We start from the raw sequence: 27,950 nt of genomic DNA, 5'->3' as shown, positions 1-27,950 counted from the left end.
TATACCCTTATTGTAACATGCTAACAAAGTGTTCAATCTTTTACAGACTTACGAATAAAGAGTTTAAATATTCTCACAAACCGTTCTATGTGTTACACTTATCATTTGATGTTAAGAAATAATCGTTAAAAACTTCACGTTATGTGCACTTTTAAAATGTTTAAAGTTTATTGGACCCTTTTTCTTAAAAACATAAGGTCTTAATAAATGTTCTTATAACAATAGAAAAAATGTAGAAAAAGTTGATCAAATCTGATATAAAGGTAAATTTCTGAATTTTTGGGTTATGACGAAGAAATACCGTACGCATAAAGATTTCAACCTTTTAATCAGAAAGTAGAGTATGTATCTCTTTAAAAACTTTTATATAAAAACTCAGTGACGTAAAACTTTTTATTTTTTTTATTTTATTGCTGTTAAAGAACTTTTAAATTTACATTTTTCTTTGCTAGGATATATGTTTTAAACATGCATCTTTTTTAAATATGTATATTTATTTTTGTTTTAATTTTCTTGTAATATTATCATCTTCAACTAGTTCCGTCTACGATTTTATCGAATGCATAAACCCGAGATTTATCATTTGATCCTGAAAAATAAAAGAATTCCAGATAGTCATTAAAGTCTCATGCGATGTGGATAACCCTGTACATAATTCTTTGCTTGTTATTGTACCTTTATGTTTGGTTTTCTTTCATCTAAAATATTTATGAACGGTTATATGCATTACACAACATGTTTTCTTAAAACTTAAAACTTAAAACTCAAAACATAAAACTTAAAACTTAAAACTTAAAACTTAAAACATAAATTATTTGAACTAACTATAGATAATATATTCTACAGTATTTATAATAAAAAATTTATAATTTGAATTTAAACTCAGGTCAGAACTTTTGTGCGGAGTATCGTTAATGTGGATCTCGATATCCATTGTGGACACTTTTAAAATTAGAGGATATATGCTTGATCCTTCAATTAAAGTTATCTCTCATTGGTATGACTATCACTGGATGTCGCAGAGTAATTGAATGAGCTGGAGATCAATCAAGGAGTATGGAATAGAATGGAGATACAAATGACGCGACCCGCCCTGCCATGATGATTATAAATGCTTTGCAGACGGGTACTCCATTTGTATAAGAAATATTTGTCTGATGTACAATTACCACGTATACAATATTTCTTATTTAAATGGAGTACCGTCGCAAAGCATGTATAATCATATGGTAGGGCGAACCGCGTCAGTTGTATCTCCCTTCTATTCCTTACTCCCTGATGTATAATCATATGGTAGGGCGGGCCGCGTCTATTCCATAATCCTTGAGATCAATGATTGATCCCAAGATTTACAACACAAAAGTTCTGACTCATCTGTTGCTTTACGATTTTCTTGTTTGAAAGCAGAATTTCGGACACCTCCACTGTCGACCAATTTTCACCAAAGAACAACATGCTTTTAATCTTTGGTTAAAACAAAGTTTTTCAATCGGACATTTTGTTGAGAATTCAGTGGTTAAAAGAACACTTCCTGAAGCTGCACTAGTCATAGTTAAAGGCTCTGCCCCCAATACAAATGGTTTATATAGGTAGCAGTTGTGTTTGAAAAAATTATTAATCCTAATGGTCGGACATTTCCATAAACCAAGAACAGATTCCGCTTGAGTTGGGGTAAATTCACAATGTTGTTGAATAACAGACTTGTAGAATTCAACGAAACTGTTTCCACAATAGTAGCGATACGTCTTGTTTTCATACTCTGGAGTCGTTATTTCATCGCAAACCCATTCTCCCTGGTCCAGATCACAGGACATATATATTGCATCAGGAATCAAAGACGAAGATACCTCTACTTCGATCAGCTGTCCAAGGATTAAAACTTGGTGTGTAGAGAGTAGGAAAATAAAACTTGCAGCCAGCTCAAGAAACATGTTTTCACCCTAGAATACTTTTAAATGGAATAAACTTAAAGGAACTGTAAACATAATTTCAAGTGGGCCTCCATGGTAATATGACAATTCACGATTCTCAATGTTACACTTTAAAGCTTTGTCTGATCAATTATGAATTTTATATTAGTGTTTATAACTTTCAATATTTTTTTCTCTACAAAAGTGACTTGCGCATTTCTACTACATGAAAACATTAAGGAACTATCTGATTAAACACCTTGAAAAACGACAGCATCTTCTGCATGATTGTTCAAACAAGGATTTTAACGGTAGTGTTGTGAATCGGGCGTTGCAATCTTTGCATGGAGGGTAACTAAAACTATTTTAAACTATCCGAGGCCGAATTTAAAGAATTTGAGCCGTGGCTTAAATTTTAGCCGGGGCTCAATTCACTTAAAGTTGTATTCAATTTTGCAATATTTAAGCCGGCGCTCAATTGAAACCGGTTTTGGGGGATTTGAGACGCCGCTTAAATTCATTAAATTTGGACACTGGCTCGTTAAGGATTAAAAGTTCAGGTTACCTGGTTCTTTAATAGCGGTGTAATTTAGTATTTTTGAGAATTCAACGTGTTAACTGCAGGCCCACAGGTTTTACTCTAACTATGACAAAGGAAACGCAACAATTTTATGCTTGTACAGGGTGTCTGGATAAAAATAGCGCTACACATGTTTATAAAAAGATCACGAAACCGTGATTTCTTGATTGACTTTATTGTTCATTGTTCACCAATCAAACCCATGTTCAATATATTTTATTTAAAGTTTGGCTGTAGGATGGTGGGTGGTTTGGTTTTTTTGGGGGGGTTAGAGGGGGAGGGGGGTAGGCAATTGGAGGATTTTTTTTAATACTAGGAAGATTTTTTGGTTTTTAGGAGAAGGAAAATTGGATATTGACTTATATATATATATTACAAAGCATTTAATTTTTTCTGTAAGATTATATAATATCTATATATACACTTTACTTGTCTGGGTGTTTGTAAACGTCAAAACAGTTAAACCGACCGGGCCCAAATTTAGCGTGGGATCTCACATGACCCCAGGGAAGGTTTATGGAACATCAAAATTGAAGAAAAAAATCCTGAAGAATAGTTAAAATTTCTTTTTTGAAAATTCACCAATTCGAAAAGAAAATCCGCCAAAATTCGAAAATGATTTAAAATGGCCGACTTTCAGAGCAAGAATAAAAAGCTAAACTTATTTACAGGAAAGAGGTCGCGAAGCGCCCTAAAAGCCTAGCATATATATAATTACATAGTTACCGTTTTGATAATTTAATCCAAAGAAAATTAGATTGAAGAAAAAGAAAGCCTGGGGAGAAATTGTAAACAAAGAAGAGAAGACAGGAAAGGGCAGAAGAGAGAAAGTATAAAGAAACGGGAAAGGGTAGAAGGAGAAAGTAAGACAGGACGGGAAGGGATAGAAAGGGAAAGTAAAATGGGACGGGAGGGGTAATTAAGGGAAAGTAGGACGGGACAGGAAGGGGTTACTGTGGTAGAAAGGGAAAGTAAGACGGGACATGAAGGGGTAGACTGAGAAAGTAAGACGGGACTGGAAGAAGTAGAAAAGGGAAAGTAAAACAGGAAGGGTAGATAATGGAAAGTAAGACGAGAGACGGGAAGAGGGGTATATCATCTATAGCTGAGGGTTAAAGTTGAACAATTAAATACAAATATCTGTGTAATCATTAAAATTGAAAACTAGGAAATAGATTGGATTTATTTCATGGATCCTTTTATTCTGTTATTCTTACACTCTCGTAATCAGTAGCACAACTAGCACTTTTGTGAGAGTGGGGGGGGGGGGGCGAAACCTGATTATTTTTTTTAAGCGCTTATTATTATATTTCTTGGTAATTTCCGCGTATCCTAACATCAATGTATACCTTATATCATAGTTTCCTTGTATCCTAATATCATTGTATCCTTATTTTCTAGTTTCCTTGTATCCTAATATCATCTAATCCTTATATCCTAGTTTCCAGCTTGTATCCTAATATCATCTAATCCTTATATCCTAGTTTCCAGCTTGAATCCTGATATCCTTGTATCCTGATATCCTTGTATCCTGATATCCTTGTATTCTGATATCCTTGTATCCTGATATCATTGTCTCCTAATATCATTGTATCCTGATATCCTTGTATCCTGATATCCTTGTATCCTGATATCCTTGTATCCTGATATCCTTGTATCCTGATATCATTGTCTCCTAATATCATTGTCTCCTAATATAATTGTTTCCTTATATCCTAGTATCCTTGTATCCTAATATCATGTTATCCTTATATCCTAGTTTCCTTGTATCCTGATATCCTTGTATCCTTATATCCTTTTATCCTAATATCCTTGTATCCTGATATCCTTGTATTCTGATATCCTTTTATCCTGATATCCTTGTATCCTGACATCCTTGTATCCTAATATCATTGTATCCTTATACCCCACTTCCCTTGAAACCTGATATCCAGAGAAAGTGTGTAATGATATAAACATGTTGTAGTATATCCCTTTGATTAATTACAAGAGAAACGGAAATTGCCCTGAGCCCTACTATAGGAACAAGAGTAGCCTTATAGCCTAACTCTCACAGTTACAGGAAGTCCGTAGATTTCTTATCCCTTATATATATATATATATATCTATATATAATAAATTTATTCACTCATATATACAGCCTTTTTGACGTTTATTGGACACAAACATATAAACAGACAGATAAGCAAAGTATATATATGTATTGATGAAAAATTTAAAAACGTGGAAAGCTCTATATCAAGATATATTAGAAATTAAAGAAGTCTTCAAGACACAACGATTTAAGTTTAATAAAAACTGTTAAATCTTGTCAAATAAATAGGGTTTAAAATAAGATATTTTTATTTTCAAATCTTTTTAGCTTTGTGGATGCCGGACAGTTGGTTTCTAGGGGTAAATTTATAAACGAGATTATAAAGATGGACACCATATGTTTAATAGGTTACTCCGGCTCAAATCTCTTCGAATTCTACCAACATTTAACATACAGTGAAACCCTTAATAAAGAATACATCGAAAGAATTCATCAAATGTCGTATTCTTCACTTTCTGATAATGGAATGTTGCAGATATTTAGTTTTTTAATTAAATGATTATATGGAACTCTTTAAAACTGTTCCCGCATATTCATGGCTATTTATTTATTTTCGCAAATACTGAAATTTACGTAATATAGTATAAAACTCATTGAAAAATTGCCAAGACGACATTTGATAAATTCTTCCGATGTATTCTGTATTAAGGGTTTCACTGTATTATATTATATATATATCCCCTCCCCCTCATTTCCACCTTCCACTTTAATGTTGGTATATATACAGGGTTACCCACAAAGAATGAGGCTTTAATGAAGACCTGATACTCAAGCACACTGAGCTGAAGGTTGAATTTGGCTTTCTTATTTGAAATGCATACTTAATGAATTGAAAGTGAAAGAAACAAGTGTATACAACTGGAGGGAACCATGAATGTAACAAAAAAGACTAAATGAATTCCGTACAGTCGTCTCTGAAGTCTTATTCTTTTTCTGGTAACACTGCATTTTAAAAAGGCCTCCATATGTTTAAAGTTTTGCGAGTTCTTCCATGAGTTTAGCGTTCATCCATGTTGGCTGGATATATTGAAAGATAAATACAGACTCAAAACAGAACCCTTTGGAGAACCATTCTTAATTTGGTTCCAGCTCTGCATGCACCTAGCCTTTACAGCTGACATGCAGGCGTTGCAAATTTGCAAATCAGTTTTTCCTCTTCATGTTCAAGACACGATCATCGAGGATATATGATGAAGATTGCCAACGTATATAAAGGGTTACATCGAGGATATATTATGTAGATTGCCAACGTATATAAAGGGTTACATCGAGGATATACGATGTAGATTGCCAACGTATATAAAGGGTTACATCGAGGATATACGATGTAGATTGCCAACGTATAAAAAGGGTTGCATATAAAAGAGGAAACTTTAACGCCAACCTTAAATATAGTTTTTTAATGATATACTACCAGATGATATGACTGCAATCAGTGAAACAAGTTTACATTAGCAGGGAACTAAAAATATAAAAATAAATCCTGAACAGTCGTCTCTGAAGTATCATCCTTTGTGAATAACCTTGCAAAAAGTACTGTATTTGGTCCAGGCCTTGTTATATTCACTTCATTTCTAAAAAAGATCGCTTTGTAAAAAATGACCCATTGTTCGTGTTTATATTGTGTTCACATTCTACTCAGTTTAACTTTGGTTACACCAGAAACCAACGTAATTAATCACAGTAACAAACAGGGTGTAAAAAAAAGGAGTTTCAACCCATGTTGATTTACTTTTTTCCCCCAATCGACTTCGAAAAAAATTCAACATGGGCGGTTTCTTACAAAAAGTATAAAGTGTTCGATTTTCTTTGTATTTTTGGTTAGCCAGGTTCACCCTGTTCTATCAATATTAAACCTCGTTGTCATCTAACTGTACTCTGCTCAGTACTCAACATTAACACGGAAACTTAAAATATTACAGATTATCAAAACCAGGTTTCGTTACTGTAGTGTTCAGTTACTATTTTTTAATAATAAACCTAAATGCAATCATCTAAAATTTAACCGCCGATTCAAAAACGTCATATGTCAGCCCCCTTTTTCAAATAGTGATTGGTTTTATAACAGGGTTAACCTATAACCAACTTTTTACTACTAAAAAAAACAATTATTTTCAATTTAAATGCTTAACTTATCAAATAGAAAGTAAACCAACGATTCTCAATTTATTCCTTTATAAGTTTCCTTCTCTACTTGGTACTTGGAGGAAGGATGTAACCAATTTTATTCTTCCTGGTCCCATCAAACCCTTCTTAATCCTACTGAGTAGGTTATGCATGATACAGGAGTCCCATCCTACCCTTCATACGATACATGATACAGGAGTCCCATCCTACCCTTCATAGGATACATAATAAATGTTACCCATCCTACCCTTCATAGGAGACATGATACAGGAGTCCCATCCTACCCTTCATACGATACATGATAAAGGAGTCCCATCTTACCCTTCATACGATGCAAGATACAGGAGTCCCATCCTACCCTTCATAGGATACATAATAAATGTTACCCATCCTACCTTTCATAGGAGACATGATACAGGAGTCCCATCCTACCCTTCATACGATACATGATACAGGAGTCCCATCCTACCCTTCATACGATACATGATACATGAGTTCCATCCTACCATTCATAGGATACATAATAAATGTTACCCATCCTACCCTTCATAGGAGACATGATACAGGAGTACCATCAAACCCTTCATAGGATACATGAATACCATTAAACCTTTTATAGGATACATTATACAGGAGTACCATCAAACCCTTTATAGGATACATTATACAGGAGTCCCATCAAACCTTTTATAGGATACATAATACAGGAGTACCATCAAACCCTTTATATGATACATTAAACAGGAGTCCCATCAAACCCTTTATAGGATACATTATACAGGAGTCCCATCAAACCCTTCATAGGATACATAATACAGGAGTCCCATCAAACCCTTCATAATCCTCTCCTTGCTACATTTTGCGCACATGGTGTTAATATCATTCTATCATTTATAATTCATAAAACCCAGAAATATATCTAATCTAGGGTTATTATTCACCCCTTTAAATAATGATTACATGAACAATAGAGAAATATACATTTTATCAGATTCACGCAATTTATTTATTTATTTATCTATTTATCTATCTATTTGTTTTAACAGTTATTTGCGTAACACGCAACAATATTAGTTCGGAACTATCATTTGTGCGCCGTATCCTTATTATGTATTAAGCATTATTTTGTTGTTTATAATTTCAGTACTATTCTGTTTCTATTTTTGTCATTAACTTTTTCTATTTTCGTTATAACCATTGTCTATATAATTATTATATTTATTTTTAATATTATTGTTGTTGTTATTATTATTATTATTATTATTATTATTGTTTAGATGGAGGCCTGGATCTCCTTGTATATTCTGGGACCTGGAGAGAAGGTTGGGTTGGAGAAGGTTGCTCTGGATAAGCTTAGAGATGGTCACCTTCTCTCGAGAGCTCTTGGAAACATTCTCCCAGATAGATTTCAATCTCTTAGGTGCAGCCTTCATCATAATCTGAATTTCTTTTCAAAATTCATATCTTCGAATTCTTATTTTTTTCGAATATCTTTCTCATTCTTCTTTTTAAATCTTAAATGTCTTAAAGAGTACTTTAAATTGAATTTTCATAAAGGGTTGCACTAAACATTTACAATAAAATAGTATTCTTTTATCTTTACCGGAGCATCAAGTATAAATAATGGAGATATGGCGTTTGTATATTTGGGAAAATTATCAAAAATAACGTTATTCAGATTTTTTAAATAGGGTACCTCATTTAATGGTAGCTCTCTTGAAATTACTCTGACAATCCCTTTTCAAGCATATTGGATTTTCTCACATTAGGAAATTCCATACTGTCGCCTTTGAAGGTTCATCCTTTGTGGGTCTGTATCCCCCTTCTCTGTTCATCCAACTGGTTTTTCTTTTTACTACCCTTTTTTGGCTAAGTCATCCTAATCTTTAAAATGAACAAAGATTTAAGTATGAATGATTATATTGAATGGAGTCTTGGTGCATAGATTGATCTTAACCTAGGAGTCTGAAATAGATGGGAGATACAACTGACGCGGCCCGCCCTACCATATGATTATACATGCTTTGCAGACGGGTACTTCATTTGTATAAGAAATATTCAGAATAGGTTATTGAATACGCGGTTACATCAAACAAATAATTCTTATTCAAATGAATTACCGTCTGCAAAGCATGTAAAATTATATGGTAGGGCGGGCCGCGTCAGTTATATCTCCCTTCTATTCCATACTACTTAATCTTAACCCAAAGAATATAAAAATATATAAATATAAGACTAGTTTGAGAACCCAGCGTTGCCCATGGTACTCTTATACATAGTCACTTCCACAGTTTACCCGCGATTCTTCGTAAATTACGATTTTAGCTATTTTTTCATGTAAAGGTGGACCCTCTCAACTTAGAATCTCAAACCCAAGCTAGGAACATTCCCTTGGGTCTCCCCACAAATATACCGGGTGTCTCAAAAAAAACTGTGCAGTAGGGGTATTAGTAACTGAAGAAACAATTTTCGTTTCTGAAAGCCTGAAAGGCCCGGCGAAGCCCATGAAAAAAAAATGTTGAACAAAATCTAACTTTTATTTGACTATGTCACCCCCAGGCTAAACAAGAGTATTCACAAAAAATTTCAGCCCATTTGGTTCAGCCGTTTGGCCGGCCACAGGGAACATAAACATGAATCTCTTGTTTCATATCTTAGGACAGCTTAAGTGCCCGGCGTTGCCCGTGGAAAAAAAATGTTAAAAAAAAATTGAAATAAAAAAATTCGATTTTTTAGGCTTTGTCACCCACAGGCTACCCATTAGTGTCCACAAAAAATTTCAGCCCATTTGGTCCAGCCGTTTGGCCGGCTATCGGAAATTATTTGTATTTTAAGGGCCTGTCAACGTATTTTCAAGTGATCCTCATTTTATACCGTTACAAGACAAATTGGAAAGTGTAAAATTGTCTCTTTATCATATTTCCTTTGTTGTAAAAATCCAGAATTGTCACTTTTTTCAGATTACCGCAATTTAAAATTATCGATTTTCAAATGGAAAAACAAGGAAATCAACCATTTGTGCCCAGACAAACTACAAAAGTTTAAAAGGTACCGTTGTGAATCAGATATGCCACTCTTTAGACACAGATTGCAGAAGCTACAGTTCTTTTTAAAAGAAAGAAAAATGTTGGAAAAATTTTAGATATTGAAAGAACCGAAATTGACTAAATAATAAAGTTTTCGTCATTTTTTATAAAAAAAAGTTAATTTGTTTTGATAAAAATGTGCCATCTATGTTTTTTGGGAACCCCTGTAAATTATAGAGTTTAGTTCATGGTGAAATTTTACTTCCTTTTGTAAAGAATAATTGTGGGAAACATCGTGTGAACGCGTGATATGGGTTTGCAAATTTTATGCGAATTGAAGCGAGTATATGATGATGTCAAGTGCATGTGCAAATTTTATTGTCAACCTACGTCCTGATTATTCGCACTTTTGACCTGATTTCAAAGAAACAATATTTTTTTATTTCTTTAACTTTCTTACTTTAAATTCTTCTTTTTTGACTTATCTTAAACCATTGTAATGTGTTCCTCCTCGCAGATCCCATTATCCATGAATTAGAAACTATCTTAAATTCGAATCCCATTTAACTTTTTCATTTTTACATTTTCTAGTTCGTTATAGTCTTATTCTTTATGATCTTTTTCTTTTTACATTTTCTAGTTCTTTATAATCTTATTCTTTATATATGATCTTTTTCTTTTTACATTTTCTATTTGTTCGTTATAATCTTAACATGATCTTTTTCTTATTACATTTTCTATAGTTCGTTATAATCTTATTCTTTATATATAATATTTTTCTTTTTACATTTTCTATAGTTCGTTATAATCTTTATACATGATCTTTTCTTTTTACATTTTCTAGTTCGTTATAATCTCATTCTTTAATTCTGAAACTTGAAATTCTAAAAATAAAAGACATGATCAAATTTAATTCTGCTGTTTTTATGTTTAAATATATGAATGGCAAACTTCCATTATCTTTTAATGGAATTTTTTTAGCGTTAGCAGAACCAAACAGAACAAAAAGTTATAAATTAGAATTAGTTCACAATAAATATCTAGAAAGTTTTCCTACGGTTTTTCTTCCAATGACCTGGAACTCTATTCCATTGGAAATAAAATCATTAGGCACCCTAGCAAGTTTTAAAACAACTCTTAAAAAAAGTTTTCTTGAAGAATATAATTATTTTCGTTTTATGAATCGAAATTGCTTTTCTTGCTAAATCTTGATTCTATCCCCTTTCCCCTGTTATTATAACAAAAAAAAATAAAACATAAACATTATAAACTTTGTGTGCTGGGCCCCTCCCCCCCCACGATCCATTCTTCTTCTTTTTCTCTCTAGTCTTCAATACCTTTCCTCTATCTACTACTTTTCATTTTCCTCCTTTTCCTTTTGTTTTAAATTGTTTTTGTTTTAATTGGTTTTATTTAAATTGAACATGGATGTATCGCTGCAGAATGGCCTCTCATTCAAAACAACCAACAATGGTTAGAGAGGCCCTGGCTAAATTATAATGTAAAAATTGTGAAACTTAAATATATATCTATCTATCTATATGTGATCTTTTTCTTTTTACATTTTCTAGTTCGTTATAATCTCATTCTTTATATGTGATCTTTTTCTTTTTACATTTTCTAGTTTGTTATAATTTATTTTTATACATGATCTTTTTCTTGCGGTTTTTTCGTAACCGATTGGAAAATTTTTAATTTTATGTAATTCCAAATTGTCTACGTACCACTGTACACTCATTTCAAGTACCGGGCTGACATTTAACCAGCCAGAGAAGGCTGTACAGTCCAATTACAGACTATGTAAGGCAACCCAGTACGGTACGCCAAACGAATAATCTCCAGCTAGTGAAGTTTATATGATACATCTGACATAAATGATACACAGAATTGATTTTTTTTCACTTTTCATTGATTTGTCCGTTAAAAATGCACATTGTAGATGCAAAATCTTTTAATCTTCTCTTTTCTTATATTTTTATACAATCACTCAAGAAATTTAGATTATGAGGAATCCCTTTTAAAAACTATAAACACCTTCTTAAATAAACACTTGCAATTGTTTAGATCTCGGCTGGGGTCGAGGGGGTCAGTATCCTGGCTGTTTATGAAGGTCAACATTAGACGAATTCTCATCAGTCTACAGAGCTATTTCAGGTAATGGAAACTGGGAAAAGTTTAGTAAACGAAAGGAAATTAATGAGAATTATCGGAATATTTCGTTAACGGAAGGTTCCAAAAATAATGTTATTCAAAAAGTAATAATTGAAAACCTAAAGGTAAGGTTCCGTTTGCGAAGTGACAGTTTTTAAAATTAACAGAAAATTCTGCTCACGAACGGGAAGAATTGTTAAGTAACTCGTTAAAAATGAACGATCACTGATCAACGTTTAAAACGACTCTACTGTTTAAATTTTGATTTCAACCAAATTCTTTTTTTAATTACAAATTTACAAGTAAACAATGAGAAGCTGTAAATTGACATATTCTCTTTGTTTCCATGTTTACGTGTACCCATGCTATTTGAAAGTTTGATAGAAACCATAACAGAAATCGAACGTCGTCTTCATTGTATTGATATATATGACGACGACCATACACTACAGGATTGCCCACAATGAATGACACTGGAAAGACGAGTTGAAACACTTACAATATGACGATTCCAAGTTCATATTAATTTATGTTGAGACTTCTGCCTTGAATGTAGTCTTCATATGGTTTATTTTATAACTTGTCAACTTTGACAGAACGAAGTGCATAATAAACAGACAATATGAATTCTGTACAGTCGTCTCTGAAGTCTTATTCTTTGTGGGTAACCCTGTATCTGCATATAAAGGCCAAAAGGCGTAGTCAAACCACATATCTGTCTCATTTACAATTATTTATGGAATATACGTTTTATATTACTGTCCAACGAATATACTTCACTTAGATATCACAGTATCACACCACTCTAAAACCTGCATGATCCGATCCGTTAAAACATCTACAGTGTACAGTCGACCTACCACGTTTAATGCAACAAATGTAGCCTGGCAAGATCACAGTCATATATTACGACAATTTATTTGTTAGATCCTATTTTACTCTGCGACATAGAAATCCAGATTCCAAAAATTGTCAATTTTATTTCTGAAACTTCGATCCACTCTTTTTGATACAACATTTCATATTTACGATGAAAATTAAAAAATAAACTTTTTTAGGCATTAATCATCCGTATTATGCATCTCCGCTATCTCCGTTATTATCGATCAGAGGCCGAATTTAAAGAATTAGAGCCGCGGCATAAATATAAGCCGCGGCTTAAATATGGTTGTATCCACTTAAAATTGTATTCAATTTTTCAATATTTAAGCCGGCGATCAATTGAAACCGGTTTTTGGGGATTTGAGATGCGGCTTAAATTCATTAAATTCGGACACTGCAGGACACATTTGTAAATCTGACATATCCCATAATTATTACCACAATGTTATGTCGTCTTCTTCTCTAAAATATAATGACCAGTTTATTCATTCAGGCAATATCTTGGTGTACAAATCAATGACGCACGAATACCTGATATATTCAGGTCAGTTTACGATGTACGCTACAAAAATATGTTCAATAATATAAAAAAAACTTGAAATCCATTTAATTTTTATGGTAAGGTGGTAATGTTGAAAACTTCAATTTCTTATATAATCTTAATTTTCTGATATTTATCTGTATTGTGAATATTTAGGATTGCTAGGGATGGAGACAAGAATGAAATTATTAAACTTCTTTCATTAATTCTTGGATGTGCTGTTACCTGCAGGTTCCATCAAAAACTTAAAGAGACTGTGTGTGTATTTTGAAGTGACTTTCCAAGCAAAGTTAGCAATGCCCGATTTACATTGGTACCCTTCAGGCCTTAATCTGATCAAAAATGTGGTAGATAACTTATTTCTGACTAGAAAAGGTTTTATTTCTGTGAATTTCTCCATTATTTCTCTGAAGCAAGAAAAGTGGAAGTCATTTTTGCCGAAAAACCACAAAGGATAAAAAAAACAGAGCTGGGAACTTTTGAATGGTGGATATCGGTATTAATGCTTGATCCTCTCTTTTTCTTAATCGCAAGATTAAATAATGCTTATTCTCCTCATGTTATTAATCTCCAGATTAATTAACAGATCGGGATTAAGGATATCCCATTCTAAAGTTTTCAGCTCAGAATAAATAAACAATACATGGATATATAATTCATACTTGATCAGACAGGCTTTCAATGGTACCGTTGTAAATCGGGTATTGCCATCTTTGCAACTACGCCTACATACAGTTCCCTATATTCCAATTATTCATCATTCAATATTTTACATTTATGAATTTTAATTATCTATTTATCAGGAATAGGTTGCGACATGTTGAAAACATAATGGGTCTTCAACCTGATGACAAAGCAGAGGTTTATATTATTTTTATAAATCAAATTAGTTTTTAAAACTTTTATTTAATCAGAATAAACAATTGTCGTCTTCTTACTTCTGTGTACAGGGCGTAATTAAAAAAAAGTTTAAAAAATTTACTAGCTTAGTCTGTAAGCGAAGAACGACAGTATCTTGAAGTTGTGTTATCACTGCAGGTTCTGCTGATATTACGTAGCCTTGATCTTGAGATGGGTGTACTGCAAGTAAACAAACTGTACAACAATCTAAAGGTAATATTTGATCTTTAGATGGATGTACTGCAAGTAAATAAACTGTACAGTGTACAACAATCTAAAAGTAAAATTCACAGACTAACCAGACTGCTCTATGCTCTACCTGGATAGGCTTTTCAGGCCTATAGTGTTCCAGCACGCCATGCTACAGTTCCATGAAAGGTTTTTTGATTGCCATCTAACGGCCACTTGTTGCGTATAATACCATTTCAAAGGGTTAGGTTTTACAACTTTTAAAAAATACTCCAATTTAGTTAATTTTTGAAGATTTAATAATAATATTTCACCCTGCATTTAATTATATTGGTTCACCCTGTATTTATTTATAATGGTTCACCCTGTATTTAATTATAATGGTTTACCCTGTATTTAATTATATTGGTTTACCCTGTATTTAATTATAATAGTTCACCTTGCATTTAATTATAATAGTTCACCCTGTATTTAATTATAATGGTTCACCCTGCATTTAATTATATTGGTTCACCCTGTATTTAATTATAATGGTTTACCCTGTATTTAATTATAATGGTTCACCCTGCATTTAATTAAATTGGTTCACCCTGTATTTAATTATAATGGTTCACCCTGTATTTAATTATAATGGTTCACCCTGTATTTAATTATAATGGTTTACCCTGTATTTAATTATAATGGTTCACCCTGTATTTAATTATAATGGTTCACTTCAGAGAGGGGAGGAAGACCAGCCACAACAATTTCTAGTCCGAGCCACATTCTTCTCATTTTCTCGTCCGAGCCACCTCGAAATCCTCGTCCTTCTTTTTAAAGTGTTCAATTCTTCAAGATAAAACAATTTTCTAAGAATCAGGTCACGTTAGAGCTTAAACGAAAAATTAAATTTTTGTAAATCGAAACCAATACTTTCATAGAATTAAATTTTTTGAGTGGAATGTCCTGGAAAACATGCCCCTTTTTCACGCGCATTTTCAAATTATGTAGGTGTGGAATGCCGCAAAAAATTCCAAGTTTATAGCTTTAATCTTTTTTTTGATTATAGCGAAAATCATGAATTTTTTCGGGTGGTTCCATGGGGAAAATTATAGGCAGAGGTATGCAAAATATGTAGCTATATATTTTGTACCACGAAGGTGCTTACGAAGGCAGAAGAGATTTAAGTTTTATCTAAATAAAGTTTGAGATCATTCTCAAGGCTTTGAAGATTTCAACATGATGTAATCATTGCAATACTTTAGTCTATCCATATTTTATGCCCTAACGTGGCCTGATTTTTTAAAGATAACCTTATATTCAAGAATAAGAAACTTAAAAACACATTATAAGCGAAGGACGACGATTTCGAGGTGGCTCGGACGATAAAATGAGGAGAATGTGGCTCGAACGAGAAATTGTTGTGGCTGGCCTTCCCCCCCTCCTTCGGAAGTACAATTATTGCTACTCGATCTAAATACATGATAAATAACGAGTGTATAAAAGGAGAGGAAGATGAGTAGGTCTTCTCTGCTTCAAGAATCCACCGCTACTTATTTGCGGATTTTATAATCCTCTTTCGGGGATTTCATATCCTCTACATCACCCTGTATTTAATTATAAACTGAGATCAAGCTTCATTGTCTTGTTTAATATTAATGTATAATGATCTTTTAATCCTTTAATGAGGTCGTAACTCATTGTCTCTCTTAAAGAGATTGTTAAGAAAATTAAAGGGACTGTACTCTTAATTTCAGGTGACCCTCTATGCAAAGATGGCAATGTCCGTTCTCAAAAACTTTATCGGATCAAGTATGAATTAGATATGCATGTTTTTGTTTACTTAAACTGTTTATTTTATTTGTGGTTTCTCCGCAAAATGGACTTGTTCATTTCTTGCTTATTAGAAATAATAGAGAAATTCACAGAAATAAACGCTCTTTCAGTCAGAAAAATAACGTTTTCTTTCACGTTTTTAATTCAGATTAAGGTTTCAAGGGTACTGTTGTAAATCAGGCATTGCTATCTTAGCATGGAGGGTCACTTAAACCTATGCTTACAGTCCCTTTAAGCAAAGAAAATGGTACTATTTGTGCAGAAAGGGTTTCTAATTTTCTATTTAATTGGTTTTCACCCCTTTCCCCGCATCTTGTTCAAAATCAATATTTAACGAAATAATGTAAATCTTATCAAAAGTTTGAACCTCCAAGTAATGATTTTTTATACTTTAATGACGACCTTCAACTCTTTAAATACTTTAGATATTACCATTTAGATATATAATTTTTGGTAAGCTGTCTCTAATGGTTTATTTAATGATTTGGTCAAGATTATGAAATTGTTAAGCTGCGGGGAGCCAGCAAAGAAAGAAAGTCTCTGAAGTCTCATCCTTTTTGGGTCTCCCTGTATTTGCATGATTTTAATCAAAGCATCTAAGTTTACCTATTAAAGTGCGTATATATGCGTATAATTTAATATATTCTATATGCATTGCATAATAATATTACAATTCCTTCATACACGACTTACGCACCTACTCTATACAGTATACACCTCCTAAATTTATAAATAAATCTCGCTAAACTAAAGTAAATGCTCTATATTTGAAATCTTTTACGTTATTAATTCGGAAAGTTGCAACATTCAACTCGGATCATAAAATAATAAATTTAATTCCAAACAAATCATTCAGATATTATAACCAATAGTCATCGATTATTTTTCGACGCATTCGTATATAGTTAATATTTCATAATATTTTTGATTTTGTTTTTTAAAAAATAATTTTCGCTGGTGCTGGATATTCGAACATTCCCGGAAAATATGAAAATGTCGTCTTCATTTTCAAAAATCCTCGAAACAGGAATAAATGTTTTCAAAAGTAACTCTCAGATCATGAAAAATACAAAATATTATGAAATATCAACTATTTACGAATGCGTCGAAAAATAATCGATGACTATTGTTTGTAATATCTAAATGATTTGTTTGGAATTAAATTGATTTGTTTACGATCCAAAATGAATGTTGCATCTTTCTGAATTTGTATGGACACTACGTTCTTTGGTATTAGTCGTTTTTAACAATTTTCTCCTTATAGACGCAACGGATAGAAGTAAGATTAGTAGCGATCAAAAGCGCATTAAGCCTATACCCCCTTTCATCTTTCGCAAACACTCCCTTTAACCATAACTATTTTTATTTAAGAGGTATTTAGAAGAACAAAAAGGTTTTGTATTTCTTCTATGGAACTGAGCTGAAAATGAGATATCCTTAATCCCGATTACTTAATCTGAGTATCCAATGGACACACTTTTGATTTTCTTCTTAAACTGTTCTTTCTAAGGTATAGAAGAGAAAAATCAAAAAATGGTTTTTCAAAATTAGAGAGTCCCTCTCGTTTCTGTATATTAATCCTAAATGGCGCGCAAAATTTCAAATTTACCGGCTTCTGATACCCGACTCTGATTGGTTGAATTTTATACACTTTTCAGGATACAAGTATAAAATTAGGTTAGTCTCGATATTAAGAAAAAGAGTGGATCAAGCATTAATCTCGATATCCACCATTCTAACGTGTTCAGCTCGGGATAAATTTGCGTTTCTCACACTTATGCGTAAATTAAAAATTAGAGAAGCTGTAGAGGTCATAAAGTCGTTTCAGTAATTTCCCATAAATTTAACATTCTTCCTCTGCCTAGTTCACTGTGACATTTCTTTAAAGAAAAAGATATCATTCATTCTTCTTCAATACTTTATTTCTGTATTTTAACAAATTTTCAATCTATAACGGTAACATTATTCAGTGATAAAATTTTCCTTTTAGAGACTTATAATTAGTACTGATTTTTACTGGAATCATAAGATACACTACAGTAATTCGTAAATATAATAGTATCCACAAGCTCACCTTATTCTTCCCTATCTTTAAATATGTCAGCAATCCCTTTAAAGGGGCTGTAAGTGTAGTTAAAAGTGACCCTCTATTTGATAGCAATTCCCGATTTGCATCTTGAAATCTTAATCTGATAACAAATGTGGAAGATACCGTCGTTTTTCTGAATTTAAAAGTGTTTAATTATGTAAGTTTCTCCATTGCTTCTTACGATAAGAGAAGCACAAGTCACTTTCGCAGAGAAACCGAAAATGAAAATTAAGTGTTTAAAGAAACAAAAACATTGATATGTTTTATACTTGACTAGACAAAGCTTTTAAGGGTACCGTTGTAAATCGGGCATTGCCATCTATTCAATTTGCATGGAGGGTCATTTGAATTTACGTTTACATTCCCTTTAAGTTGTAGGATATGTGTACTATAGGTTGTGTATATAGGTTTCATGACACATGTTTGATTAGCAATCTTCAACTTGGCTCCTACAATAAATTCAAATATTAACTTTTATGATAATTTATCCGCCAAATTATGAATTATCATGCATTGTAAATTGTAATACCCCCTCCTCACCCAGCCCACCCACGCTTAACTTTATTATTGTTAGAACATATGCATGCGCTGCTATCATATTTATCACTTGCGCTTGGACTATCATTTATCAAATTCAGTCAAATCAATGATTATTTGGTATAAACTGTTTGGATTAGCGTGAACTGGTTATAGATTACCGTGATACCGATAACTGTTTGGATCACCGTGATATACAGATAACTGTTTGTATTACCGTGCTATACAGATAACTGTTTGGATTACCGTGCTACAGATAACTGTTTGGATTATACAGATAACTGTTTGGATTACCGTGCTACAGATAACTGTTTGGATTAAGGTGCCATTAAAAATTGTTTGGATTAGCGTGTATACAATCCAACCAAATGTTTAGATTAACATACTACAATCAGCTGTTTAAATTAGCGTGCCACAACGAACGGTTTGGATTAGCGTTTATGCTACAAGTCAACCAACTGTTTGAAACAATTTGAATAGTTTGAATACCTCCCTTTTCAACCATTATTTAACGAATATGCAGTTTTACTTTGATGCAATTCGTGCAATCTTGATTCGTATCAAATTACTTTTAAATATACACTAGATGATAATTTTATTCAAATTTTATAAGTGTGTAAATGCTATATGTACATGATCGATATTATGAGTTGAGTACTATAATCTACATAAATAATACGTATTCAGAAACGTATATACAATGAGATGTCAAATATCAATACATTTTTTTAAAAATAACATTTTACAGAAAATATATAACTTATATCTCTCCTCTAGGACCTACAGTTGAGGGAGAAGGAATGCGGAGAAACTGTAGAAACCAAATCTGTCAAAATCCCAAAATGCGCGAAACAATTAGTAGAAAATGGCGGGAAACAATTTTCAGAAAATGGCTGCCAAACAACAACCCAAAAAAAACAAGATGGTTGGACACAAAGCAATCTCCCGCATCCACGAGTTGACGCATTGCGTAAGCTGAAGCGTGAGAGATCTGGAAGAATAAAGAATGCTGGGTATCCTGCTGGGTTCAAAACTCTAGGTTAGATCAAACAGCACAGAGAAGATACAGATTTAGAGAATCAACACAAAATTTTTCATTATTTTGCAACCTTTATACTTAACTAGCATATGATCTCCTCAATCAAAGGTTAAACAGACAAAATGGAGGAGAAAAGACCAAGTCAAAAAGTCAGATTATGCTCTAAAGTTATTTTATTCTAAAATTACACAGATGTTCATTACATTGGATTTTTTTTAACACTTCCTGATTTTTCGTCTTTTCTTTTTTAGGGAATGTAGGTTATTGACGTAGTTTCAAATGAACTTCTATATAAATAATGGAATGTCGAATTCACAACGGTTCTTTTAAAGCTTCGGTTTGATTAAGGATAAAGGAGTTATCCATAGTGATGGGTATAGTTATTTTTTATATAACGAAAAGGTAACGTATAGAAAAAAACGAATGATGGACGAACTTAATGGATCGTTCAAAGAAGTGAAAAAGTATTGCTTTAAAATAACGAACGAAAAAAACGATAAATAATTGTTCAAACGAATTTGAAAATAATATTGTTTTACTGAACGATCGTTCAGTGAGAAAACAAATGGAATGGATGGAAGATTAACAATAATTTTGAGAATAAACGAAATAAATTTTTTTGAACAATTGAAAAAAATAACGAAATGGGTTATTGACAAACGATGAACGAACGAGATGAAAATAGTAGAACGTGCACATCTCTAGTTATCCGTGTTTTTCCAGCAGAAAATTCATTTAAGGCTTCGTTGAGAACTAGAGGGGGAGTCACTCAAAATTCCGAGCACAGTCCCATTAAAGCTTTTCATGCCGGAGTCAGGCACATGCATTTTTAACAGACAGACCTACAACAAAGAATGTACAATGCATGCTGATATTTTGACGTTAAAATGAGTACAACATAGAAAATATATCCCAACAAGGAAATATCAAATTTGAATATTAATATTTAAATGTCATATTCTCACATCAAAACTTCAAGTTAAAGAAAAAAAACATGAAATGAAATGTAATCGGTTTTGCTTTTTCTATTTAGCTTTTTTTCAGGTGTGAAAGAATTGAAAACGGATCCTATAAATACATTAAGGTTACTAAAATCATTTTTATTCAAGAAAACATATTTTTAAATGCGTTATTAAATTTTGTTTGATGGAATTTTTTAAAATAATTAATTTTTTAGCAGAACATCTGAGATAATTGATGTTGATGCTGAATGCTGGGAGGAAGGAGAGGAGGATATCAATGATGAAACTGAAAACAAGGTTGATCTTGATAAACCTGCCAACCAGGTTGAGACCTATGCAAGGATTGATCAGCATGATTTGTCACGATGTGTCAACATATCAACTGAGGAATATGAAAAAATTAACAACCAAATAGCAGCTAACGAAGCTGCAGAAAAAGCTGCTAAAACAGCTGCTATGCATGCCAAATCAGCAGCTGCTGCAGCAGTGGACAATCTTGAGAAAGCTTTGAAGGAAATGATTGCCAAGGATAGGATAATCTTAGATCTGGAAATCCAGGTTACAAAGATGAAAAGTGCTAAGGGAATTGCCAGTAAAAGGTAATTTTATATTTTTTATTTAATTTTTTATAATGGTCTTGATCTTGATCTTGATCTTGATCTTGATCTTGATCTTGATCTTGATCTTGATCTTGAGAACTTGATCTTGAGAGCTTGATCTTGATCTTGATCTTGATCTTGATCTTGATCTTGATCTTGATCTTGATCTTGATCTTGATCTTGATCTTGATCTTGAACTTGATCTTGATCTTGATCTTGAGAATTTGATATTGATCTTGATCTTGATCTTGATCTTGATCTTGATCTTGATCTTGATCTTGATCTTGATCTTGATCTTGATCTTGAGAATTTTATCTTGATCTTGATCTTGATCTTGATCTTGATCTTGATCTTGATCTTGATCTTGATCTTGATCGATCTTGATCTTGATCTTGATCTTGATCTTGATCTTGATCTTGATCTTGATCTTGATCTTGATCTTGATCTTGATCTTGATCTTGATCTTGATCTTGAGATCTCGATCTGATATATTTAGATTTTAAGATCGTGTTAGTAATTATTCTGATCTAAATCTATGTAGGTTTGTGAAATCAAGTGCTAGGATCCAGGAACTATTGAGTACAATCGAGATTCTTCAAGCAGAGGTCAACAACCTCCGACTTGACCTCAGCTCGACCAGGGATAGGTCTGAAGAGGTCAATGAACTCAAGGAAACTTTAGGTACTATTCAGTTGAACCCTAAATATAGAATACATCGGGAGAATTTATCAAATGTCGCCTTGAACATTTTTTAATGGGTTTTGCCACTTCGAATCTTATAACTAGAAGTAAGTATCCCTAAATCTCAGTAACCGTACTGAATGTACTGAAGCTGTCGTATATTTTTTCAAGCTCTAATTCAGCATTAATCTACAGAGGAAGCTGCTCGAAGCTTAAAAAGGGGATATATGTAGGTTACTACAACAATATAAAAATTTCATTGCTGAAAGTGATATTTTTCCCCGAATACGAATTTTTTTGTCTCTTTTTTTCTAAAAATAAATAAATAGCCATGAAATATGCTAGGACTGTGAGGACATCTTTTAAGAGCTCCATTTAGATATTTAATCAAAAAAAATATTTGCGGCATTCCATTATCAGGAGATTTAGAAAACATTTAATAAATTTTTCCGATTGGGCGCGATGTATTCTATATTTAGGGTTTAACTGTATTTAAAACACTTTTCATTTTTTACATAAAAGAAAATATAAGGGCCTGTAAGCGTATTTTCAAGTAACCCTCCACGCAAAGAAGATAATGCAAAATTTATAAGTATACCCTTAAAAGCTCTGTCTGATCGAGTATGAATAATGAATATCCATTTTTTGTTTCTATGAACTGTTTTTTTTCATTTGCGTTTTCTCTGAACAATTCTTGCTTTTAAGAAACAATGAAAAAAGTATCAGAATTAAACACTTTTTTCCACATTTTGGATCAGATTATGGCGTCGTTGTAAATTGAGCATAATGATTTGTTTGTGGAGGGTCACTTGAAATTATGATTACAGTCCCTTTAACCCTGATTATTTAACCCCAGGGAGCCTACTGAAGAAGAATGTGAAGATTATGAGTGAAAATGATGCTTTGAGACAACGGATAGAAAACTTAGAAGACGGGCTTAGGTAATTATTGTCAGTCTGTACATTATTCACTATACAGGGATCGGAGTTGATGACCTGCGAGAAGTAGTTGAACTATGTAGAGATGGTTTAACCGCGTATCTCTTAAATTAACTTTAAATTGGTGATTCAAGATTTTAACCAGTAAGCACTGAAGAGATAGTTGAACCGGCGATAGGTAGTTCAACGACCTCTCTTCAATTCATTAAATTATATCCCGGGATTGAACCATCTTCACTATTGGCGGTTATATCAATACAATGAAGACGACCCCTTTTTTAAAGTTTTGATTGTTAACAAGCTTTTTTCTAAAATCAAGTTTACAAGTAATGAAAGAAAAGCTTTTTGATTGACAGCTTCTCTTTGTTTCCATGTCTTAGAGTATCTATGCTGGTTAACAGCTTGATATAAATCAAAATTGAAATCGAAGTCGTCTTCATTGTATTGATACCTGCGACGACGACTGTATATCCATCAAGAACTACTACAAAATTATTTTATTATTAAATAAATTATTATCACGTTCTTCTGAAAAATGTTGGACCCACGTTTTATGTCTTTGAAGATGGTTAACTAACGTTTGTATGATGGGTAATCATTTGGTTTTTTTTCTTCATATTTTTGGCCTTTTAAAAGGTTCCACATAAATCTGAGAAGTTTTAAAAAAATTGTAACAAATTTTATCTTAAATATTTGCTTCTGATACACTTTGCCAAGTTTTAAAACGATCATCTTTTTATTTTTTTTTCCATAGAGAATAGAATATATATTAGAGGGGAATTTAGACAGTCTCTCGGTATAAATTTTTTCCGTCCCTTTCAGCCTGAAAGGGAGTTCAAAGTGTACAAATCATGTAAATGTTCACAAATTATATGCAGTAGAGTACACTAATACAGTATTTTTAAAATTCGGTGATGGTATTAATTTTAGATTTTCTATAAAATGACGTTCCAGGGCCCAAAAGGTTATATAGCACAAATATGTGAAGTACACCTGCAGAATGGAAAACAGTACAACAAAATAGCCGTTTTACACTTTTTTCCAGTAAATTCCCCTCTAATATATATTCTATTCTCTATGGTTTTTTTCCCTTATATTTTTTCTTGCAACCATTCCCATTTCTAACGGAAATGCTATATTCTAGGATGAAATTAAGTCTCCAGGATGGACCACGACAGCTGTCTATCAAGTTTGACTCCGGAGTTAGGTACGAATTTGACTCCGGAGCCAGGTTTGAACATGATCTTGATTCTCCGATATCAGAGTGTAGTTCTGGACTAGGATCTAGTATATGTACTCCGCTGGGATCCCGAGCCTGTACTCCGAGAGGTTCTCTCTTCTCAACTTCACGGAGAGATATCTTTCCGTTCTTTATCCCTGCTCTACAGGATACACTAGGTCAGTAATATCCCTGCTCTACAGGATACACTAGGTCAGTAATATCCCTGCTCTACAGGATACACTAGGTCAGTAGCAAACCCAGAGTACATTTAGAACAATAAAACTGTGGAATAGAAAGACAACTGTTGAAATCAAATATTGATTGTATTGATGAACAGTAATTGTGAAAAGTGGAAAACTATTTGCTAGCCTATAAACCAACATCAAGTATATACAAGGTTATACAAAAAAGATGAGACTTTAGATATGACTGTTATATACATAATTCGGTCCTCAGTTTGTTTATAATTAAAGCGCTTTAGGTCGTTATTAAGCAAAGTGATTAAATACTAAAGTGGACCAAACTCATAGTTGGATGACGACATTTTATGTCCCAAGTATTTAGAAATATGTATATATATATAAATTGGTCTGTATACGGAGTGTACAGTACAACAGAAACTGGACTCCCTTTGTTTACAAACACAGACTTAGAATTCGTATTTAACTTAAATATAAATTAACGTAAATTAAGATTTCAGAAGTGAATTTTAGACATTTTACTGTCCTTATGGCCCAACCTGTCGTCGTTTCCTTAGTCTGTTCCACTTTAGTATTTATTCACTTTGGTTATTAAGTCTCATACTAATTGTGGGTAACCCTGTATATAAGAGTGCTTACATGTTGTTTTCCTTTTCCAGAATTTTATTGGTCTTACCATATATATGGATATTGTGGAACAATAGAACTTGTAAATGAATTAGATCATAAACTTTGGAAATTATTAAATATTCAACCATGGAAGTTATAATTTCTAGCATAGACCGTTCGTAATGGATCCACAGGAGTTTGCTTCTAAAAGAACTAATCCTAGGGTCACTGGAGCAAGGTTGTATAATAAGGTTGCTTACTCTCGATGCGCTCCAATGTACTGGAAATGTCGTCTCCTAAGCATCGAGAGTGTAAAATAACAACCTTGCCCTGAAGTCTGGTTTATAGAGCCCGAATCTTCCCAACTTAACGGGCGTATTAAAGACGTACTAAATATGTCTCCGCACTAAATAGTGTTTGTCCGCTAGATGTCTCCCGTTAGTTGTTTTGGGACGGACAGATTTACTCACGTCACGTAATTTCACCGTATTTTAAAACATGATCCTAACTGTGGTAATAATATGGAAGACGACTTTTAAAACAATTTTTTATTTTTGTTTAGATGACAAGTTGAATAATTGGCATAACAGGGAGGATAGATCGGAGAACAGTAGACGGGACGGAGTAGAGAATATGCAGGACGGAGATATGATAATGAAGGATGAAGAAAGGAGTATGAAGGATGGAGAGGTTGTAAAGTTTGATCCAAGTAGATATCTTGACCTGGAGAGAGAGGCTGAGAGGCTGGTCGACCTGGTCGGGGTTATGGAGGACAGAGAAGAGCAGATACTGGCGGAGGTTAAGGCAGGGTGGACAGAGGCAGATATTGCAAGGCGGAGAGTTAGGTAATGTTGTTACTTATTTTGCTTATCACTGAAAACTGCGGTTTATTTCAAGCACCGCGCCGGACCGACTGTGAACCTACTAAAGAAAGCTGTACACTGTACACAGCAGGGGCGTACGAGGGCTTTTATTTAGGGGGGGGGTCACAATTTGCGCGCGTAAGCGCGCAAAAAAAAAATTTTGGTCCCCCCCCTTGGCAACATTGTGCCCCCCCCCCTTAAAAACCCCTTTTTTGAAAAAATATTAATACTTTTTTAAAATTTTTTTTGCCCCCCCCCTCCCACCTGGACTTGTTTTGTTCACCATAAAAAGACTACATTTTTGGATGCTACTAACCTTAGAGTCTAAAAATTATTCCTTTGCTTGAAAAACTAACTTTTTGACTTTTTAAATTTATCACTTAACTCCATCACAGCTAACTAAATCAATAATCACAGCATCATTAAAAATTATATTTTTACTAATAAACGAAATTTCTTCTGAAATTTTTAGATAGAATTTACTCCATCTACATATTCACCAACTCTTTTAAGCTACAATTTTCTGGGATTTGCTTGCACAAACATTTCAATGATTTTTTTCAGTAGAGAGCTCAGACAGCCTTATATAGGGTGTAAAGCGCTATTAGTGCAAGATCGTTAAGTCTGCTCTCCGTCATAGTACATCTTGTGTAATGAAGTATTCTCTTTAGAAGGCTAAAACTTTTCTCTCCTTGAATTAACAGTGAATATAGACAAATCCTTAGTCTTTGTCATTGTCAGGTGTTACTTTCTAAACGTAGTTTCCTTTTAATTTTTATTTTTGGAACTCCCAGGGGGGGCAAGAGGACTACTACCCCCCCTAGGTACACCCCTGTGCCTGACCTGAGGAAGGGAAATGCAAGCAGATGTAATATTAAAATAGCCTCCCCCATGGGTGCCCCCCCTCAGCCTCTCAGGGGGGGCACGCGTAGAGGGGGGCGGGGGGCGCGGCCCCCCCGCCCCCCTCTACGCCCCTGGTACACAGTACACATACAGACAAAATCAAGCAAAACGGGAATGTACGCCAAATGAATCTAGGGATTAATTTTAATCAAGTTTAATAAGTAATAGGATGACAACATTTAAGCAATCTTATCTGTATTTGATGTTGTTTTAAACAAATAGTTTTACTCCTATCTTAAAAATCAACTTATTCATAAATGGGTCGGTTTACTATGCACAGTCGCTGTTCTTTATGTTCATTGAACTATTTAAAATCATAAATTGAGTCTAAAAAGTCGTTTTCCTATTCTTGAGTTTTCTGGTTTTCACTGTAGCCAACTCAAAGTGGAATCAAAGTCGTCTTTCTTAGAGGGAGTGTAAGAGTAATTGCATTTGATCCTCCACGCAAAGCGGGAATGCGAGATTCACAACGATACTCAGTGGTCTTTTATTTATATTTGTATAATTTAGAGAACTAGAAGGGGAGCTTGAGATTAAGGGAAGACAAGGAGAACTATCTAAAAGATTAAAGAACGTAATGTTGCTGACTGCAGCCTTCGGAGCTGTACACCAAGCTGTACAGGCAGAAAATATGCTGGAGTGTATACCAATGTAGAGTTCTCCTGTACACTGTACATCTAGGTGTACAGCAGAAAACATCCTGGAGTGTATACCAATTTAGGGTTCTACAGTATACTGTACATGTAGCTGCACAGCAGAGAATACACTGGAGTGTATACTAATGTAGAGTTCTACTGTACACTGTACATGTAGCTGTACAGGCAGAGAATATGCTGGAGTGTATACCAATGTAGATTTCTCCTGTACACTGTACATGTAGCTGTACAGCAGAGAATATGCTGGAGTGTATTCCAATGAAGTCTGCTGTACACAATTCTTTATTTGGAGTACATTTAAGTTTAGATTTTACTTTACATGATTAACAGTTTTAGAATAGATGCAATAATATAACAAAAGTAGAAATATTTTAATAATGTATCGGCGCTCTACTTAAAAAAATGTAATTTTAGGATAAAAAAATAAAAGATGAAA

At 33.4% G+C, this 27,950-nt stretch overlaps 1 protein-coding gene across 2 annotated transcripts; it reads left to right on the top strand.

Moving 5' to 3' along the window:
• The first annotated feature begins 192 nt into the window (after positions 1-192).
• LOC111708402 (protein Hook homolog) lies at positions 193-27,950 on the top strand. Of its 2 annotated transcripts, none has more exons than XM_023481767.1 (15): positions 193-263; positions 7,990-8,132; positions 11,803-11,892; positions 13,265-13,315; positions 13,469-13,543; positions 14,116-14,173; positions 14,351-14,425; positions 19,620-19,881; positions 20,926-20,965; positions 21,062-21,442; positions 21,984-22,123; positions 22,980-23,064; positions 24,206-24,459; positions 25,655-25,937; positions 27,369-27,950. In XM_023481767.1, the coding sequence occupies exons 2-15, from the start codon at positions 7,990-7,992 to the stop codon at positions 27,511-27,513; spliced, it is 2,082 nt and encodes a 693-aa protein (XP_023337535.1). In that variant the 5' UTR covers positions 193-263; the 3' UTR covers positions 27,514-27,950. The 2 variants fall into 2 exon arrangements, with proteins under 2 accessions (XP_023337535.1, XP_023337534.1); XM_023481766.1 differs by having other exon boundaries at positions 21,059-21,442.

This window comes from Eurytemora carolleeae, unplaced genomic scaffold, assembly GCF_000591075.1.
Source record: "Eurytemora carolleeae unplaced genomic scaffold, Eaff_2.0 scaffold20, whole genome shotgun sequence".
Lineage (NCBI taxonomy): Eukaryota > Metazoa > Arthropoda > Copepoda > Calanoida > Temoridae > Eurytemora > Eurytemora carolleeae.
Note: the sequence above shows the minus strand (reverse complement) of the source record. Positions and strands in the feature narration are given on the sequence as shown.